This window comes from Apostichopus japonicus, chromosome 11, assembly GCF_037975245.1.
Source record: "Apostichopus japonicus isolate 1M-3 chromosome 11, ASM3797524v1, whole genome shotgun sequence".
NCBI classification, from domain to species: domain Eukaryota; kingdom Metazoa; phylum Echinodermata; class Holothuroidea; order Aspidochirotida; family Stichopodidae; genus Apostichopus; species Apostichopus japonicus.
This window is the reverse complement of record NC_092571.1, coordinates 17993081-18014506: the sequence shown is the minus strand read 5'-3', so window position 1 is coordinate 18014506 and position 21426 is coordinate 17993081. Positions and strand designations below refer to the sequence as shown.

Sequence of the window (21426 nt, the reverse complement as noted above, 5' to 3'; positions counted from 1 at the left end):
CAGTGTAAACTAGCCTCTATCCGAAAACAAATGACAAAATACACCACGTGATTTCATGTTCACTATACTACGATACACGACACGTGACTTCAGCGACTCTCTCCCCTCCCCTCCCCTGCCCCTCCCCTCCCCTGCCCCTCCCCTCCCCTCCCCTCCACGTTTTCCCTTTCATGAACTCCTGGACCCGCCTCTGTATATACTTTGTTTTCTTGTGAAGTAACATTGTCATTGTTGCGTTGACTTTATATACTTTTCGCATTGATTATGTAAGAAACGGCAACTCCCTAATGACTCATCAAATCCACCACGTGACCGTGACTTAGCAAGAAATATTATATAAAATATTTAAGAGTTTTCAGAGAAAAAGGTTTTTGAGCTAGACTATAAGCTTAATGAACGATTGTAAAAATAACATCAGTTACTTATTGACGTGTTGTTAATTTATCACGTTTGTACCTCCTGTTTGTCCTTTTCTCGTATACCGTCTATTATCACGTGATAAGTGCTTATTATTAACTAATATATATAATTACATACGCTACACTTACATACACTCCAATATACAATACTGTTATGATCTTTGACTGTAACCCTAAAAGCATTTTACAGATGAACGATAAAATTACCATGATTGCTGCAATTACTCGCAAGATTAGCTCTTTTCTGTGTTTCCAAAATCAAGAAAAGAATAAAAGACCAAACACGAAATAGGCAATTTTTGCTTGAATGACCACCAACGGTTGTTTAAGTGATTGATATCTGATGAGAGGTTTTTGAAGCTCATCTTCTTTTTTTTATTTTTTTATTAGTGATTATAGAGAGGTCTCTGATTTTCTGATTCATTGACTTTTGAGCAAATGCATCGTCAAGGTCACGACCTTGGCGTCGTAACATTTTCAGTGTTAAATATTACTGATGCCAAAATTGATTTCTTAGTTAACTGTTAACATGTCGCATAATTTGTCTTATTTTATTGCGTTTAATCACTGAACTATACAACCACAAACTCTAATATGACTGTTTTATGCAACTTGCGTTATTTACAGAATATTATTGCTTTATAAGTTGCTTCTTAACTAATATTTCCTGGTACAAAAATTAATAACTTAATACACAATTGTATCATTTGTCATCTGTTATAACATATAACCATGGACCTATACCACCGCTTGGTCTAATATAAATGTTTTGCACAACGTACTTTATCAATAGAATATAACTGTTGTATCATTCTGGTCGAACGTTAATATTTCTGTTTTGAAAAATAAAATTGCTTTCTGTAATTTTATGTAATTGTTGTAATAATTACTGTTTTTATAATACTGTTATCGTACTGTTGCCGTACGTGAACATTGTATGTGTGTATAATGATCGGCTTCTTATTATTTTATCAGTGTTACATAGTTTGCATTCTTAGTGTTATGGTAATGTTATTTGTTTGCTTTCTTGGTATTTTTGTATTCTTATTGTAAAATTGTCTTTTCTTACTGCTATACTGCTCTGATAAAATAGCCCTAATATTATAAAACAAATTACATTATGTGTCGTTTAACTAACGTACTTTGTGTTATATTCCTGTTGCACAGAACTAAGTTGTTTTCTGATTGTTGTATTACTGTTTGATACTTTGTATTGTTAGTATTTTATGACTGTTGCATTTATATCGCATTGCTTTTGTACTATAATTGTGTTCTTAATTTTACATGTTATTTGTTGCTAAGTGAAGTTCTTTGTTCTAGTGTCGTGTTACTGTTTTAGTTGTGTTATGTTATTGTTTTATACTATGACTATGTTGTGTTACTGTTTACTGTTACTGTTGTGTTACTGGTTTAGTTGTGTTGTGTTACCGTTTTATACTGTTACTGTGTTGTGTTACTGTTACTGTTGTGTTACTGGTTTAGTTGTGTTGTGTTTTATACTATTACTATGTTGTGTTACTGTTACTGTTGTGTTACTGGTTTAGTTGTGTTATGTTATTGTTTTATACTAATACTATGTTGTGTTACTGTTTACTGTTACTGTTGTGTTACTGGTTTAGTTGTGTTGTGTTACTGTTTTATACTGTTACTATGTTGTGTTACTGTTGTGTTACTGGTTTAGTTGTGTTATGTTATTGTTTTATACTATTACTATGTTGTGTTACTGTTTACTGCTACTGTTGTGTTACTGGTTTAGTTGTGTTGTGTTACTGTTTTATACTGTTACTGTGTTGTGTTACTGTTACTGTTGTGTTACTGGTTTAGTTGTGTTGTGTTACTGTTTTATACTGTTACTATGTTGTGTTACTGTTACTGTTGTGTTACTGGTTTAGTTGTGTTGTGTTACTGTTTTATACTGTTACTATGTTGTGTTACTGTTACTGTTGTGTTACTGGTTTAGTTGTGTTATGTTATTGTTTTATACTTTTACTATGTTGTGTTACTGTTTACTGTTACTGTTGTGTTACTGGTTTAGTTGTGTTGTGTTACTGTTTTATACTGTTACTGTGTTGTGTTACTGTGTTGTGTTACTGTTTACTGTTACTGTTTTATACTGTTTTAGTTATGTTTTATTTCTGCTCGTTTACAGTCCTATACTTCCAACCCTGTTTATGTTTTATACATTTTTAACTGAGGGCCTCGGGAAGATTATCCCCAGTTAACCGACTTAGCCCCTCTTCTTTCAAAACTTCAAACACATAAAATAAAACAAGTTGTATATTGCACATACCATAACCTCTACACAAACTCATATATACAAATACCCACAATATGTTATAAGTTTGTAGCGAACAGATGTTAAGAATCCGAACAAATGTTTTTTTTTCCTCATCAAATAGGTCTCCATACTTATCCATACTTACCCATACTTATTCTCATACGCAGTATACTTTCAAACAGTAATAACAACATGCCCATCCAAATGCATGAAATAAATTGAACATTATAGTTTAACAATCTGGTTGATGTTAATCTTTTTAAATCTACTACCCAAAGCGAAATTCAAATAACTTTATTGAGAAGAAAGTAATCGCAACCTTCGTTCATACATTGTATGAAATTACTTAGTGAATACATTTCAAAGAAGGTGGAACTTTGATTTAAAATCCGTAGGTTGATCGTTAAAAAGAGAGAAAAAGAAAGAATTTTGTTTTTTACTAATGTTGTAAGTCAATTATATAATGCAGTCGTGCTTCTTGACTGTAATACCCAGGGACTATTTTCGCCCAAAAAGATTGACATGTAAACTGAATAAAACATACAAAAAGGTGCTTAACATTTGCAGATATACTATTTAAGAGCACGTTTTTGCCACTTTCTTATCTGTTGAAGAAATAATCTCAAGATCACGTGGTGAGTGTCTATGACGCAATTCGTTGCTAAGTGATGATGATATCTCTTAATGTTTAGGCTACAAAATGGTGTGAAACAATAGTGTGAAAAACAAGGTCTTCATCTACAATGTAGTATTGTAAATCAAACTTGGAGCGTGAAACAACGGTTCATAGTATGATTTTATCGTCAAAATATAAACAAACGAAAAACGATAAGAGCCATGTGAGTTAACTCAATATTAAACAGTCGATGTATATATAAGTTAAAATACGCTCACCCAAGAACAAATCGTTGCTCACAGACATTCAGACACAGGCCGACTCATCAACACATTTTCAAGGCTAACTTTTTGAACTGTTTTTTAGAACGTATTATTTGCAGTAAAACTTCAAAGTACCCTTAACGTGTACTTATGTACACTTCAAATTGCAAATTGCGTTTGGAACGTTCTAATTGAGGTCTATGGCACACATGAACATGTGTTACGTCATAATAACAATATTGTGACGTCATACGAAGAGAAGACCTATCATCTTCGATCAAAATGGCTGCCTGGTATCACGAATGTCACAAAAATCAATTCTGCTACAGTTTTCTTCCAGAGGTGAAATCATATGTGAAACGTTCTGGCATGACTTAACCATGTTTTCCCCTATATCATAAATAAAAATGTACGGTGCCGTAAAATATTGACAGTATTGTGACGTCATACCAAGGGAAGACCTATCACCGTCGATTAAAATGATCGTCTGGTAAATGAACATCACAACAACCAACTTCAGTTGACTTTACTCAAAACGGTAATATGTCGACAGTTAATCTGTATGGTTTCGAATCAGTAATAGTTTATAACTAAGTACATGTGCTTTGGCCACTATAGGTAAGGTGCGATATACGGGCCAAAAAAACCCCCTAAATCTTCAATCGAAAGTGTAACGTCATAGCAATAGAAGACCTATCAGATTCAAGCAAAATAGTATTGAATAATACAACAACTAAATTCGGCTAGTTTACTCCAGGGTTGTCAATTCATGCGTGCAAGAGACAATCTGGTTTCTCGTATAACCTGCCGGTGACTAAAATAAAAGTGTGGCCATACACAATCTTCACATTATACGGACCAAAACTTAGGAAGTAGGCAGGCCGGGAATACAGGGGGTCACACCCCACCCCCTTGTCCCAGTCTACTGTGCCCCATCCCCACCTGAGCCACCATCATGTGTGTAGAAACTTCATAAATTGTGGGTGCCCTTCCTAAACTTGTTTGTGCCCATCCAACTCAGAATTCCTAGCTACGGGCCTACCAAAGACCTATCATGATCCCTATCGAATGATCGTTACAACGAAAATGGTGTCAGGCCATTTTCTAGAAAGAAATTATGCTAATACTACTTTTGGCTAGTTTTACTTTTCATTGTTACTCTCAGATGATGACGTAGCATAACGTAGGCTATTGACACCATTGTAATATAAGACCCTATAAATGTACGCCACCTCAATGGATCATTATGCATATATTATCCATATATATGAATATGTTATGCATATAACCACGACGGCGTGACAAATGCCCCCCCAAAAAACAAGATTCATCAAGTATGCAGGTCCCGTTTACAATCCTCCCAGTATAGTCAATAACAAATCATTCTACATAAGCAGCAAATAACTTGACATATAGATGGAACGTCATTTCACATCTTGTCTGTAAGAACGGTGTTAACTTTCAACTCTGACCGACACAATTATCATACCATTATTAGTTTTGTCATCTGATGATTACTCAAATAGGCCTACAGTATAGTTTCATTAACTCGACGGGAATAAAAAAGGCTTGAAGAATTACTCGTTCCTTTGCTACAACATATATTATCTTTTTCATTATTGGCGCTGTAAATTTTCTCGTCCTCTGTGTTACGCTTCGAATATATCCTATTGCCTTTTTCCATCCCTTTTTACTGCACGAATATGCAGGTACCTGGGATATTATAGCATGGCCGTCTCTGCAGAGCCAGGAACGAAATGCCGTGATGACGTCATACTTTCATCATAAGATCGTGTCTTTTTCGCGAAGAATACAAACACATCTTCATTTAGTGCTAGATGGCAGTGAGACGACGGCTGCACTTAAGAAGACTTTATGGAGAAAAAAAAAAGTAGGGAGAGAAAAAAATCCTTCTAAATTACGATCAAATTAAATGTCCGTGTAGATGGTACTGTATAAAGAGACGGAATGAAGCGAAAGATTAATGAGTTTAGCGGGCAGGGTTACTGTGAATTGTCAACAAAAGGCTTTCAAAAGCTGTACAGTTTGTGTAGTTGAGAGTAAACTCGAGTCGTACTTGACATTTTGGTTTTGGTTTCTTTGCACTGAAGTATATGTTGCATTTATGAGACAAAAGATGTTTAGGGATAAGAGGAATTATATTGCAGAGGTCTGTAAAATATAGGGATATGTTTAATGGCTGATTGCAAAGGTTTACTGCAGTAATGTTTCAGCAGGCATTTAAGCCCACCCCCCTCCCCCACCATACTTACACTTACCATACACACAAGATTGTTGTTTAACGCTGTATAAATGTTTTGAGATTAAATAGATATACGGGACATTTGAAATGAAGCTTATCTTGTTACGTAGCAGGTGAACTTATAAAATAAATGTTCATCTTATTCGGTTTCCCTAAATAATTTGAATTAATTTTAAGAGCCTATATAGCTCGAGGAATAAACAAAATACTGTCATTATAAGTAGGCAACGAATTGATCAAATTGTTTTTTTCTCTTCTTTTATTTTCCCTTAGGCTCAGAAGTTGACATGTCTGTAACTTCGTCTGCTGTGAATAATTTTCGGGAAGACATCTCAAAACTATATACAGCTGATGTATGTTCTACTGAACTTTTAACCTATTTGCATATAAGAATTGGGACGACGAAAACTCTGTTATAATTATCAGCAAGTGTTTGTACATATCATACGAGGCATGTAATGGACATATTGAGCCAATTTAGTAAACTACAGAGTGATATTACGAAGGAGAGACAATCACTAATTTGATTACGTAAACAATATGGAAGAACGAGCCAATTGTTTCTACTTCTTACAAGAATAACGATTATTTTCGTCTATAATTTACAGAAAAGAAAAGTAAGAATGCTGTACCTAAATGACGTGTCTCACTATTGTCATTTAACTATACAGCCATTATCAGGAGAAACGTGCTTTTCAACATGTCATGACGTAGCCTAAATACTATGAATATGCATGTATATTACATACGTCACTGTTTGTTACATCCTTGAGCAATAACAAGAACTCATGCCGAAACCACAACCACAAATTCAAATAGCCTACTTCATTATATTGAATTTCAAATGAAAGTTTATCAAGAATTGTAAACTTATAAGAAGAAAAGCTAAAAATAGCAAAAGGAAAAAAAACAAATCAAATTTCCAAAAGGAGAGATATCCCACGCTTTCGACACCCGAAATGAAGTTATATAAAGTAGTAGCGCAGATATAACATATATGATCATGCCAAGTGGTCACTGTTTCCTTTCATTTACCTTGAATTTCATCTAACAAGAATTCTAATTAAAAGTCAGCAGAAATAAGATAATACTTTGAAGTTGTATCGGAGTAATTAATATGTCAATACGGTATTAAGACACAGTTGGATGTTGAGGTTTTAATTATATTGTTATCTCTGACAAGCACGTAGCGTTTAAATATTCATATAAGGAACCAGCGAACGAGAAGAACTGGGCATGCTATAAACGCTCAGTATTAACTTGTGACGTCACATCCCGCGGAGGGATGATAGAAAAGCGTGAATCGCTTACACGTAATCCTGTAAGCTTTGTCACGTTTTGTCGAATAAAATGCAACACTCTGGACACAGTCTGTTCGTTCGCTTCACGGCTTTTCAAAAAATCGTAGCTATTAAATAATACAATTTGATAAGAAAGTCACGCGAACAGTAAGTTATAAACAACAGCAAAAGTTCTGTCGACATGTGCATTATTTGACGCGCGCGATTCGACCGTGACCATGCGAGTCGAGTAGGATGAATACGTTAGTGTTATGGCCAGCCGTCTGTATCAAGTCACGAAGATGCGACATGTGTCATTCTAAATTGGAATATATCAATTGTAATTGACATGTTTCAATTTAATTTGTTTATGCCAATTGAACTTAGTACTGCCTATGTGGTGTTTCTCGGTGTTGTGATATGAAGAGATATGAAGATATAAACTGGGGAGGGGGAGGGGAGGGGGAGGGAGATATTCAAATGAATGCAACGAAGACATTTTGCACCATCTTTCACTTAAACAACCGTTGACAAAATTCTTTTGATCAGGCCAGCGTCATCATGACAAAATCTGGGTGAACGATAGGGGATGCATCAAATCTGCACATATAACTATATATAAGGGACTGGATGGGTTTCGTGAAGGTGTTGGATGTTATTAGTGAAACAATGACAACATTGAAAACAAGAACGAATTGACTACTTCCGCCCCTCTAGTGACGCCCTGATACTTGAAAATTTCTTACGTTACTATAGGTCAGGTTTTCAACAAATTATAGCGGTCGAACACATTTCCAATCTTATGTTTGTGCTTAAGACACTCCTATACAGACGCTGCGAACTAACTCCTAACCTTTATATCTGATAGAAACGGGATATTTATTTATGCTGATAGTCAGTAGGAAGTGCTGTGAAGCGGGTTATGAAAGTACACTAAATATGAAGAAACAAATACATGCCACAAATGCATGGCTAAAAGGACAGCTTTCCTATAGTTTACGATTTTTTAGGTTTGTTTAGATGTCCGACCTAACCGACTTTTTTTGCAGGTGAAACATGTGACCAGAACCTCACGTGCGGGATTATCGCACATTTCTGCTTTAATCAAACCATCTTCTCTCGCTCCAATAACTTTGAAATTCATGTTTTCATAAGCATTCCCTTATTTTTTTTTCGAATAATGTACGTTCAATTATGCGGAAATTAGGCCACCTGTTGATATATTTATGTTAAAGTGTAACACTATTCTTCATTTAAATTTGAAATTTAATATATTGAATATTAATTCCTACAACTAATCTGCATACTGGTCCATAATTGTCCAAGTTAAATTACCCACATTTTCTACTTCGTTGGATTCTACCAAAACAACTTATAAAATCGAAGATTAAATGTGCGATTTGTATATTTTTTATTTAAGTCAAGCTAATGTTGTAATGAAATGTAACGGAAGTTTAGTGAAAAATAAATCTTTCTGAAGTTCTTTATGGTAACGATAAATGTTTAATTTCAAATAAGGAATTAACAGTGTGAAGTTTATTGCAGGGGCTGACCCAGGATATTATATGGGGGGGGGGGTGGTGAGGGAGGGGGCCCTAAAGTTGTTGTAGCCGACTCATATGTGGGAATGGTTGGTCTAGGGGTTTTACCCAAGAATAAATATCATGTTAGACGTCGAATGTAGCATTGTAAGACATATATGGACTTTAAATATGGTCTACAATATAAGTAGAAAGCGGAGGGTGAGGGCTGGGGGGGGGGGGTGGATTATACACCAGACACTCCCTGGATCAGTGCCTGTAGAGAACGATACTTTGAATAATCATCAAAGGTTCTCATATCTAGAGGTTAATGGTTCGACCTATTTTATTACATATTTTTAAACAAGAAATGAACTTATTTACTAAAGAAAAAATCCGTTGTAATTGGAAAAAACAGTGCGCTAAAATGTTTCCAAGAAATTTATAATCCAACCCTAATTTTTATTTCATTGTTATATTAAATTATGATATATGCTTCCCGTCCCCCGAGATGTTCTTTTATCTTGCGTTTTATATAGCAGTATGATACCCAATGATAAACCCACACACACACGAGTTAACCAAAGAAACACTTTTTTGTGGTATACCTTATAACTTGAAATTTAGAATGCCACAGATATATGTTGTTGACTTACTCGGAATTTCGCCCGGATCCTGCATGGGCAGCTGACTACCATTCTCCTGAATAAACGTTCTAAATGCCGTACATGGTACCACCCTGCCATGGTTAGACTCAATAGTCCAGTCACTTTGAATAAAGCGTCCTCCATGGACATGAAACCTGCACACATAAACGTTGCAAGTAATAGGCTGTTCCTTGAAACTAAACTGAGGTTAAGTTTATGCTAATTATGTCAACCTCCAGCACAAACGCTGAACGGTTTCTAAGCGTATTTGAAATAAACAACATTTTCAAAATAACAAAGCACCAAAATGTTTCACAAATCTGCGTATCCTTCCTTTAAACCATATTTCATCTATACTTCACGATGCGGCACTTTTTGGTTTTTCTCCTATACCTGCTCGTGAATACTTACATCCCGCTCCTTATGTTGTTGTTTGTGTGTTGTTGTTAATGATATGTGATCAGGCCCGCAGCCAGAGTTCCAGCATTATTGAGAGTGGAGGCGCAACATTTTGCCGATGTGCTCCATATGGAGAGGTATAAGGGGGGGGGGGTATCTCCTTGCCCTTTTGAAAGTTTGTTCCGGTAAAGAGGCTCAGATGCTATATATTTTCCATCATTTTAACTACATTTGTGTATTACAACTTTTAATGTTGACATTGTTTATATACGACATTGCGTTCGTGCATTATAAAATGTAAACCACATGGAAGAAATTCTGTACTCCCCCAACCACCACCACCCCACCCCTCAGTCTGTTATAACTACCCCCACCTGGCTATACTGTACTGTATGTGATAAGAAAAAGCATGAATGTTTTATAATACATTTAAAGACGAACGTTAGTAACATTAATCCGTTATAACATATGCATGACGTACATAATGTAAGCCGCGGCATGAATATATAGACACTGCATTTATCAATTGCCTACAATTCTTCTACGTATGGTGTTAAAAAATGATTGTGCAACGTAAACGGAGAATATTGTAGCTTGAGTACAAGAAACAATCTGAAACATTATTGATATTACTCATCCATCGTTACTATATATGATTTGAACATGTTGATTGGGTGATTGCACTTCCACGCCGACGTCGTGTTTTTAATCATGTTATCTGTTATATCTTGTTCAGAGCAGAGATGGATCACACAGGAAGTGATGTTAATGATGTATGGATGTCATTAAATATAAGAATGATATAATACCTGGAATAAGCCAGTTAATAATGGTTTATACCAAGTGAACTTAAGGGACAATACTAAAATTGACTAAATCCCAAATAAGGACTTTACGAGGACAAATGATGTCAATTTTTTTTCGGCCATTTTATAATCACGTGTATAGTCAAGACTGATGACGTTTTCCTAACCAATGGCTTATGTAAGAAACGGAGTAATTCAAACTGTCGACAGTCTTGAACGATAATACGAGTCGGGTCTGCTCCTAGTATCGATTTAATAATGACAAGAAGAGTTTGTTATAAGCATATACCAAGATATCTAAATTAATACTGTAATTTAAATGTAATGAGTTGAAGTCAACTACTTTACGGTAAGCGGCAGCCATTATTAAGGGGTTAATCAACGGTCTAGCGTGCGTTACTCACAGGATTAATGCACGATCGGGGGATAATGCAAGCGATGCACGAGGGCGGAGCCCGAGTGCATCCAGCGATAGCATTAACACCCGGAGTGCATTAATCATGTGAGTAACGCACGCTATAGACCGTTGATTAACCCCGTTCATTCATACACTACCATTTGTGTGGGGGAAAAAATCATAAAACAAAACATTTTTGGTTACATATAACCAAAGATTTATTAAAGTGATGCCCCGTAATTTTACCGTGCGTTACTCACAGGATTAACCACGGTCAGCTGACCTGAATGAACCAATAGGATTTAGGAATCTTTACTAAGTATGAATGAATAATAGTGTATATATTGAAAAGATTAATAATGAACCTGAATAAAAAACTGACCATTATCATCATTAAATGATAAAACCTGAAATAAATACCGTTTACTGAATCAATGATAAATATCGTTTGTTCCTACAGATCTCGCGATAAAGAGAGCATTGACATTTTAAACCTGTACAGTTTAACAGTGTCAATGACGTCAGATATATCCATATTTTTGTTTTCATTCATTGTCTTTATATGTTGTAGTAACCTTTGTTTGGACGTCACAGAGAAAGCTTAGACGAGAACCGAAATAAAAAACAGGAAGTCTTACTAATATAGTGTTCCTGGAATCAATGTAAGATATATTTGTTTGCGGTCGAAATAAAGTAAGTTTTATTGAGTGAAATTTGAACTCTAAGTGCTGAGTTTAATAAGGGTTACGATGCCATAGTCATACAAAAGCCATCTTTCCTTGTATATGTACACATGCAGAGAAAGTTAATATGTTTCTATACGAAGAAAAATACCTTTCATCATTGTCACTTCACGGAAATTGTAAACATAAAGTTTAATTCGAGAAAAGCAAGAAAAGTCAACAAGAAAAAAAAACTCATTAGACTTCATGTTTGAAAGTAATAAAATTGATACAAGAGATGAGGTGGGACATACATTATAGGTCTGATATTTACCAGAGACGAGTACACTATCAGTGCAGGTTGCAATTTAATATCATGTTTCATTAAATTGTCTCTTGAAAAAAAAACATGGCAAACGTTAACCAATTTCAATCGCTACATTAGTCAATATCTTTGCAGTAATATGAAACAGAGTATAGTAAATCAGAAATATTGATGGTTGTATGGGTATGTAAGGTGAAAGAGGTAGGGAGGTGGGGGAGGGGGGGGGGGTTGTAGACCGATTCCCTCTGGTTCTGTACCTGTGTGTAACTCATATAAATCATATGTTCCCGATGCATTACAAATTTGTTGTTTCTTGTTGTTGTTGATATAAAGTGATCAAGGTACTTTCTTTTTGATGAAGCTATCACAAATTTATCCCAATTATGAATATAATTGTGAATATATGTAGTTTGTCACGGTTCTACTCCCCTGTTTGTAAAGGTATAACATCCAAGCTGGAAAAGGTTATTTTAAATAAAATACGTTATATATATATATATATATATATATATATATATATATATATATATGTACGCAACCTGCACTTGTTTCTTTACCATCTTGGACTTTGAAAAATATATATAAAATTCGGTCTATTAGCTGATATGTTCTGTATATACACCCATGCACCCACATTATGTTATTCTGTCCAGACTTGACAACATTTTCAGTTATAATAATTCCCGGGAGTTAGTTTGAATATTTTGATTTGCCGGTTTTGAATCGAAATGGGAGGGGGGACGATATGAGTCAATAGTCTATTCTGTAAACATATGTTAGGATCATATTTAAACGTTTTCTTTTAAAGGTGACCGTTTTATAATATTTCAAAAATATTTTAAAGGACAGTTTTTTTCTTCATCTGCAAACCTCAATAATTCATAGATGTCATGACTTTGCAAAAATCTGAAGAAAAAAAACCGGGTCAAATGAAAACAAAATCTGAAATTACTAGCCGACATTGACACATTAATCAGTAAATTCGGTATTTTAAAATCCATATTGTTATTAATAATTTGGACTAAATACTATATGTATGACGAAGAAATAATTTAGCGACGCCTCTTAGTAACATGTTAGGTTCAGATTATAAAAGTTCCTTCAAGTGCTTACTATGTTATATATTTCGTCCCCCTGTTTCGAGTACTGACGAATGTTAAAAATATATACATCACGGTCCAAATCATTTCACTGATTTGAAACTAAATGTTTGATCACAAATAATATTTTTTGATGCAGTCGCCTAGTTTTAAGTTACAGACAACAAATTATATTTTATTTTCGTTCTATACATTTAAAGGAAGTAGAACAATTTTAAGGGCATATAGATGTTTCAAAACCATTCGCTGTATTGCCCATTAAATGTTCTTTATATATTTATGACAATTGCTGTTCTACTTATTGTACTGTTTTTTTATTTTTTATTTTTTTATTTTCTGTTTGTCCCGATTAAAGAAATTGCTCTCTTTGCCGAATGTGTCAACAACTATTTACAAATTTATCTTCCATCAGAGATATTAGTACCGTCTTATGTAAAGCTATATTAGAGACGTTTCTCGGTCGGTATAGGTTGAAAAAAGATGGAAGCCGCAAGAGATGTTTAGTTCTTTGAATTTTTGACCCGAATAAACCAGAATATGGATAATACATGCCCGGTTTATTCAGATTTATATATGTTGCCACATAACACCATTCTATACGCACCACTTATAGGATATTAACCACGTACAGGGTTATGGTATAGGCCTATATATATGTATAACCTGACAGTTTGTAAAGCATATCGCATCCAAAGAAAAACCTTCTACCGTACACGCCCCACGGGCCACATTTCGGCACGCGTGTTTGACTATTATATTAACGATTCGTTTGTCCCCAGACAACGCAATAATTCAATTAGATCCATCGATCGCTGACTGTCTTACTTTGTCAAGTTATTCATGCGCTCTTAGTTATTTCTAGATAGGCATCTACTAACTGGTTTGAAGGGTATATCTTGTGACTGGAGCAAACATTTGCGATAAAACAAGTCAATATACTTGAATAGATGAAATAACGTAATATATATATATATATATATATATATATATATATATATATATATATATATATATATATATATTTGCTTCAATGATTGCTTTTACCAATTGTGTAACGATAACTTGAGCTGAGTTAAATTGATGGCACGGTGGTTATGGCTTCTTCCTTACACAAGTTATCAAGTATTGTCTAGAATATTCAACGTGCATAAATTCAAACTGGTGCATGCTCAACAAGGTAATAACGCAAAGTAGCCTGGCCTTTATAAATATTCATTTTCTATTGAATAATGTATACAGTATAATACATATTTGATGAGACACCCAGCTGTGATAAAATAATACGTGCTCCACGTTTATTTTCTTTGACGTGTTACCGTCTGTGTTAATAATATATTAATATAGCCTGAGGAGTAATATACCTTAACTAACGAGAAACGTGAACTAAGAAATATTGCAAGCATGAAAAGAAACACCAATCTATATCTACATATACATCTATATCTATGTCAATATCTATATCTATATATATCTATCTCTATCTATATATACATATATCTATATCTATATATATCTATATCTATATCTATATCTATATCTATATCTTTATCTTTATATCTATCTATATCTATATCTGTGTTTTGATCGATATATTTATGGTCTTTTCTACTGTTGAGGATATGCCTATACTCAGAACGAATTTCCATTTTATTTAGAGAAATTGCATTTCCCAAAATTTGAATCATTTTTGTAATGAGAATAAAGAAAACAGGAAGAGTTTACATTTATCATCACATCTAGCAAGTGTATCGTTATAGAATGTTGTCAACTAGAGATATGACGTTTCAAGGTTTAGTCTAACCGTTAAATGAATTATTCAATGTTATGTCAGATATGCATGCTAGCTTCAACTTGTTCGAAACCTTGACCACTGCACGTACGTTGTACATCCACTTAAGATAAATCGAAATTATAACATACAATATGCAAAGGTCGCTCTCAACTTTGTTGAAAGTTATTAATAGAAGCTGTCCTCTTTTTCAAAGAAAAGTGGAATTTAGTCGTAATCAGCCTAACTGTATTATTATTATTATTTATTGAATTTCATATAGCGCAACCCCAACAAAGTTTTCGGTTGCGCTTTACAGCAAAATACTAAGAAAGAAAAAAACATTATAAGAAAATAAGATCTCAAATGGCGTAGAAAAATATACTAGATGAATGTACAAAAATGTAAAAAAACTGTATATAGCTTATGACTAGTAGAATTATCCCTAATGTAAATCAAGGCTATACTGAATGCGTTAATCTGTTATATGACGTCACTGTGGGCCAGTGATGGTGGAGTATGAAGATTTCATTAAGAAAGAAACATAAAAATACTGAAATCAAGGAATTGGGATTTTGATTCAGTTTTGGAGAATCATGACAAGTTAAAAGAAAGGACGCATATAGTATATTCAAAAGACAAAATCAGTAAAAATGAAAAAGACAAAATGAAAAATGCAATATGATATATGATAGAGACAGATTGAGTCGAATCATTGTCATATGTTTCTATTATCGGAACGTTTCTATGTCAACTAAACTATCTCAAATAATTTCCTGTTTTTTCTCAACAACAAAAAAAACCTAATGTTAGGGTTGGATCGGCAAATTTTACCAAACCGAAAGCAAGCATTATTCCAAAATGAAATTACAATTAATCGCACTCACTCTCGTGGTATTTTAATTTTCACTAAATTTTTCGTGAATTAGCAAGTAATTAATATCGAAAGGTTCTCAGCATTTCGTCGGCCAGATACTTTTCCATATTTACTAATAAATAACATTTCAAACGACGTAAACTTAAAGCAACTTTTTTTGTGATCATTACTTGAAATTATGCTCTCGTACAGTCAACTTCATACACACTATAGACTAACACGGAAGATTTGTTCAAATGGTTTCCAAACATTGAGCAAAATCGAACGTAATATGCATGATGTATACGGCAGCGCTATCGGCAGGCTTATTAATAACGATTTGCAACAATAATGTACTAACATTCTGACATTTAGAAAATTTGTTTCTTTCTTTAAGAAAGACAATCGGGAGAGCAAATCCTGAGAAAATGAAATATCATACATTATATGCCTATAAGATGACGTCACTATTTCATTTTGAATGTTTTCTACCCCTCAGGGAAATTATTGTTTTACAATGGATTTGAAAATCAAAACATTTTAATAAGCCTCATGCACCAAAATAATATCAAGAGGAAGGAAAAGGAGAATTTGACCGTATGATTTAACATTCCCAATTCAGGGGAGAATGAGAAGAAAAGAATGATATTTCAACATGTGATACATGAAAGAAGAGTGGGAAGGTCACTATTTGCATTTTTTAAACTTTTACATTTTTTTAAAAAAAATTATCAATACCCTGTGATATGTATGAAAGATCGCAATTTAAGTATTAGCATAAATGAAGGTGAACTTTGTGACATAGATTTCTCGCAAAAGACCATTTGTGTTCACAGTTAGCCATAGAATGGTTTTAGACATGAAGAGCGGACGAAAGCTCGATCCAATAAAAAAGAATATCGAACCCAAAATTCCAAATGTATCACATTTCCAAGGATACCTTGACAAGAAGATTATAATATTTATGTCAAAATGTTGAAGTACATCCGCCTTGATGACGTCACCGACTATATACGGTGATTCATTTCAAGTAAGAGAGGAGAGGAGGAGGGGGGGGGGGTAGCCAGTCTTAAACATATTACATTCATTCAACCGTGGCTCACAGGGAAAATATATTTGAAATGAGGCTTTCAAGTAAACAGCATATGGAAATATTGTCCGTCACAGGAATATCCCTATAAATTCACCCGTCGAGACGGATAGAAGTGTATTATGGATGAATGGTAAATAAAATACATACTAAAAACTGTGGGCAAATATTTAATTTGAGTAAAATATTAACCAGATCATATAAATGTGGGAAATTGATTCAGTGAGATCATTGACAATGCAAACAGGATGGGTCGGGTCGTTGAAGCAAAATTAAAAAAGGAACAAAACTTAATGAGTTTGAAGCTGAGTTTGAAGATGTATATAAGCTCACCACATCCGACCTCATTAAATGAGAAGAAGTTGATTATATGATTAAAACAGCGCAAAGATACGGTAGATTTTCATATCACGAAAGGTTTTCAGCCTTAAATGTAAATTACAATATTTACGTTTAATTCATTCGATCATATTTATAAAAGAGACTGTCTTGAAGCTAGCGATCAGCTTTTCGTCCTTTACGAGATTAGATTTACGTCATGGAAATTATTATCCTAAGATAGTCCGGTTCCTATATATAAATACTTGTTGAACTTTTAATGTTACTAATACCGTATTTAAGTGACGAAAAGAATTAGGAACGGTTATTACAATTATGGTCCATTTAGAGCTCAAAACCCATAAAAATTGGGGACGAGACCACATGAATTACTAGGCCTATCCATTTACTGTAGAATGGGGGGGGGGGAGGGTGGGGACTTGCTCCAGTTCCATCCCTCCCCCTAATCACACTAGCTATTATATAACTACAAAGACCAATCGATAAATTCTCTTTCCTCCATTCTCCTCTTTCCTCCAAGCAAAAATGCATCAATGAAAGGAAGTAAAGAAATATGTTTAAAAAACCATTCGGCGTGGGTAATTCATTGTTGTTTTTGGTAGAATTGTATGCAAGAAAAATATATATATATAATCGGTAACGGCGGTATCAGATACATATGAAGGTTTTACAACCATTTCTTAATATTTTGTTGGAAAGAAGTTGAAAGTAGTAATGAAATTATCATTAGAGTAGCAAGACAAAAAAAAATATATATATATCTTACAAGATATATCCACCAAGTTGATACCTTTTTTTAAATATTATAGTATTATTTTTTGTGACGTTGATGTTTACACCTTTATAGGCTGGCAAACACATTTCAAGAGGAAGACGGTGGGAATCTTAGTTGTAAATACAACATCATTGTTCAGAAATAACTGTATACTTTATAGAAAGACAGTTTGTATCACTCTTCTGTAATTATTATGCAGAATAATAGCTAAAACTCAAAGTATCATATGTCATGTGCTGAAGAAACAAAAACGCAGCATCAACAATATCGTTCTGAATAAATTTGTTGTCATGATTATGCCCCCCCCCCCCCTCTCCCCATTTAAAACAACTGCGCAGGTTACATGAGAGGCCTTCTCATGTATAGCTTCCTACAGACTGAGGTGGATAACACTATATGGAACGCCAAAAGGACTCAGTACTATACGATGGTGATGTAAAAACTATACGCTGATGTCAACACAGGAAAATGTACGAACATGATTTAAAAACATGCTATGATGATCTTAAAACTTTCAATAATCATGATGATGATGATAATGATTATGTATAAAAACATAAAGATGCTGATGTTAAAACACATGATTTTGATGTTAGTATATATACGATCGTCATATCATTTGATACATTAATGTTGTTATATATGATACGTTCATGTTGTAACAGGCTTTGGCAGGATAAATTATTTCCATATACGGTTATAGCTTTTCGTTAGTTTACTTTTACAATGTCAAGGTTTAAAAACGATGCCGTTGCTTGAACGGACCGACGATCGCTTTTGGGCAACTCAACCATATATATCCTAGTTTACGATTATTTTCAGTTTTACCTATAATTTATACAATAGATCGTATGGACAAAACCATCTACGTCATTAATTCCCAACATTGCAGGAAAAAGATCACAGAACGTGATAAAGAGATGAAAAGATAAAATATTATACACCATTTCGATTTGAAATGAAGAGATGAAGAGTTCCTCAAGAATTTTACATCTGGGGAAAACCGATTTTGTTTTTAAGTTTCCGATTAAGAAAGACCATATAGGGAGAAGGGTGATCGATCTCTATATTTATATTTATATATGAATAAGAAATTGGAGATGGCGTTATACTAGTTAAAAATATAGTTTTTTGTTGTTGTAGATTTGGCTAATATAGTGATATAATTGGAGGTATATAGGAACAAGGAAAAGAAGAGGTTATTGTGATATGGGGTCAATTTTAGAAATATGATTTGCTGAAGATCACGACGGCGTAATAAGCTTTTGTTTCATTGTGTGTGTGTGGGGGGGGGGGAAGGATGGAGGGGTGATGGTGGTAGGTATTTGTGATGTGAGTGGAGGGTGTGGCTTGGAAGAAAATAGATTCGCAAGTAATTTTTACGTGTCATAATGGTATTATGGCAATAGTGTTTATAGTGTAGTTTGCAGGTGTAGGGATTGGTCTCCGACAATCCATGACAATGCAACATATTGGCAGTACAGTAGCGGGCAATTGTCTTTTATTTCATGATATTCGTTGAACTCCGAGAGGTATCTTGATTAAAACAACAACAAAAGTCAGCCGCAATATTAAATAATGATGGCCATATGTCCTATAGTTTTGTTTAATTTCCAGAGTAATTTTTTTCTATATACTTAAAGGTAATTTTAGATTCCTACATCATTTACCTGCTCTTGTACTACAATAGGTACCGTGCATGATTGAGAAGTTCCTATCAGTTTGTCCATTTGATCAAATTAATCTTTCGTACCGTAGACACCCCATGAACACCCCCTTCTGCCTCTCCGACCCTCTGCATACAACTACTTAATAGTTTAATAATTAATTTAATAATCAATTGTTTTCACAAATTACTGTAACATTGAACAAACAGCTTTCTTTTATCATTGAGCGAAATATGCTCCTTTAAGAAAATGAACCGGGCAGAGTAGAGACATGAGGCGTAGGAGGAGGGGAGGGAGGGAGGAGGAGGGGTACAAAGTTTTAGAACAACCCTTCCTACGTACGTTAAGCTCCCTCCGCTAGCAAGAAATATTTAACGTATGCGCAAAATAATACTGCCTGATATGTTTATATACGCAACCCGCACTTTTTCTGGTTGCACGTAAATGTGTCATACACAACTAAGCCAGAGTACTGACGAAGGTCTGGGCCCCTGCATCGTACAGCACATCTAAGATGGATAAGGCCACAACTTTGGAACAAGACTTAAAATAAAGGTTATATCGGATTTGATGAAGAGTCTATGGAGACTAGTCCCCCCCCCCCCACCCCCTCTCCTCCATACTGCTCTCGGCTCCCAGGTACTGCACGATTTCCCGATAAGTCGCCAAACCCCTCCCACCCCCCCTCTCCCCTGAACTGAATGTACTCACCTCGCTTAGGATACGGATTTGAATTTTCAGTGGATAATTCCGTCGTTATATTTATAAAAAAATCTGTGCTCGTACTTCCCCAGTAGAAAAATATATCGCTTGTAGTTGTTTCCTCCAAATTACCCGCTGTAAAAGAAGTCTTGTCGGTAAATTCCGACGATGTCGAAATTGGAGGCATTTCAAAAATCTTAATACTGTTCTGGTTTCCATATGAATGACTATAGTAATACTGTACACAGTACTGAGAGAAGCGATAAAATAACAACAAAGATTCTCTCTATCGCTTACTATTATTACACCGTCTTGTCTAGTAGACTCATTCAGAATACGAAAACGGAAATAAACAAACACAACAGTCTTTGTTTATACGAGTCACACAAATCCACAGCGGCCAATGGAGAGTTTAGTCTCAGAGGTTTAGTGTAGCAATATCATTATCTAGGAAAACAGTTATCGGATTCGGTATTAAAGTAACCCCAGACTGTTAACAACCATGAACTATAGCTCTCTGCAGTATCCAATCGATTTGAAGTTAGATGTCCTTTACGTCAGCCTCTGTTTGATCTTCATCTTATCAACGCGAGACACGATCTTCAAGAGAAGTCAGAAACATTCAAACTTCCCCATTAATAGCACCGGCGAGCAAAAATCAATTACGTCTCTGTCCAGTTAATTAGTCCGTGTGCAGAATTATTACTACACAAGACTGTACGGCATAGGTGATTGTCTGGAGTTTTAAAATTCCATCCTTTGTTCGACTCGTTGTATAACGATATTATCATTTCTTTTTAGAACCCTCAGCAGCGACGGTTGGAGCGAGATATTCACAATGCATTAACTCATCCAAATCTTGAGAAAACACAAGCTTGAAATACAGCGCTTTCTCGGTAAAATTAAACCTCTGCAAAACTGATCGAATCTCAAGCGAGCAATGGTGCAATCCAGGGGACTTAGAATGACGTCATAGCTTTTTTCAACAATTTTAATACGAATGTCTAGTATTGAGACTTCAAACAATACGATTTCTGACTGATATATATATTTATATATGTACATTTATATATATATATATATATATATATATATATATGTGTGTGTATATATATATATATATATATATATATATATATATATATATATATATATATATATATATATATATATATATGTATATATATATGTATGTATATATATTGCAATTATGTGTCGGATTTGAGATGACGGATGTCCATGTAATCACGTTCC

The 21426-nt window shown here is 34.5% G+C and overlaps 1 protein-coding gene across 1 annotated transcript in view; it reads right to left on the bottom strand.

Annotated features, from left to right (window-relative positions):
* Nucleotides 1-21106, bottom strand: part of LOC139975885 (uncharacterized) — a 34659-nt gene extending 13553 nt beyond the window's left edge. The window contains exon 1 of the mRNA XM_071984157.1: nucleotides 20182-21106. Within this exon, the coding sequence (XP_071840258.1) occupies nucleotides 20182-20359 (178 nt within the window). The 5' untranslated portion in view covers nucleotides 20360-21106. The remainder of the gene's footprint in view (nucleotides 1-20181) is intronic.
* Between the last annotated feature and the right edge of the window lie 320 nt (nucleotides 21107-21426).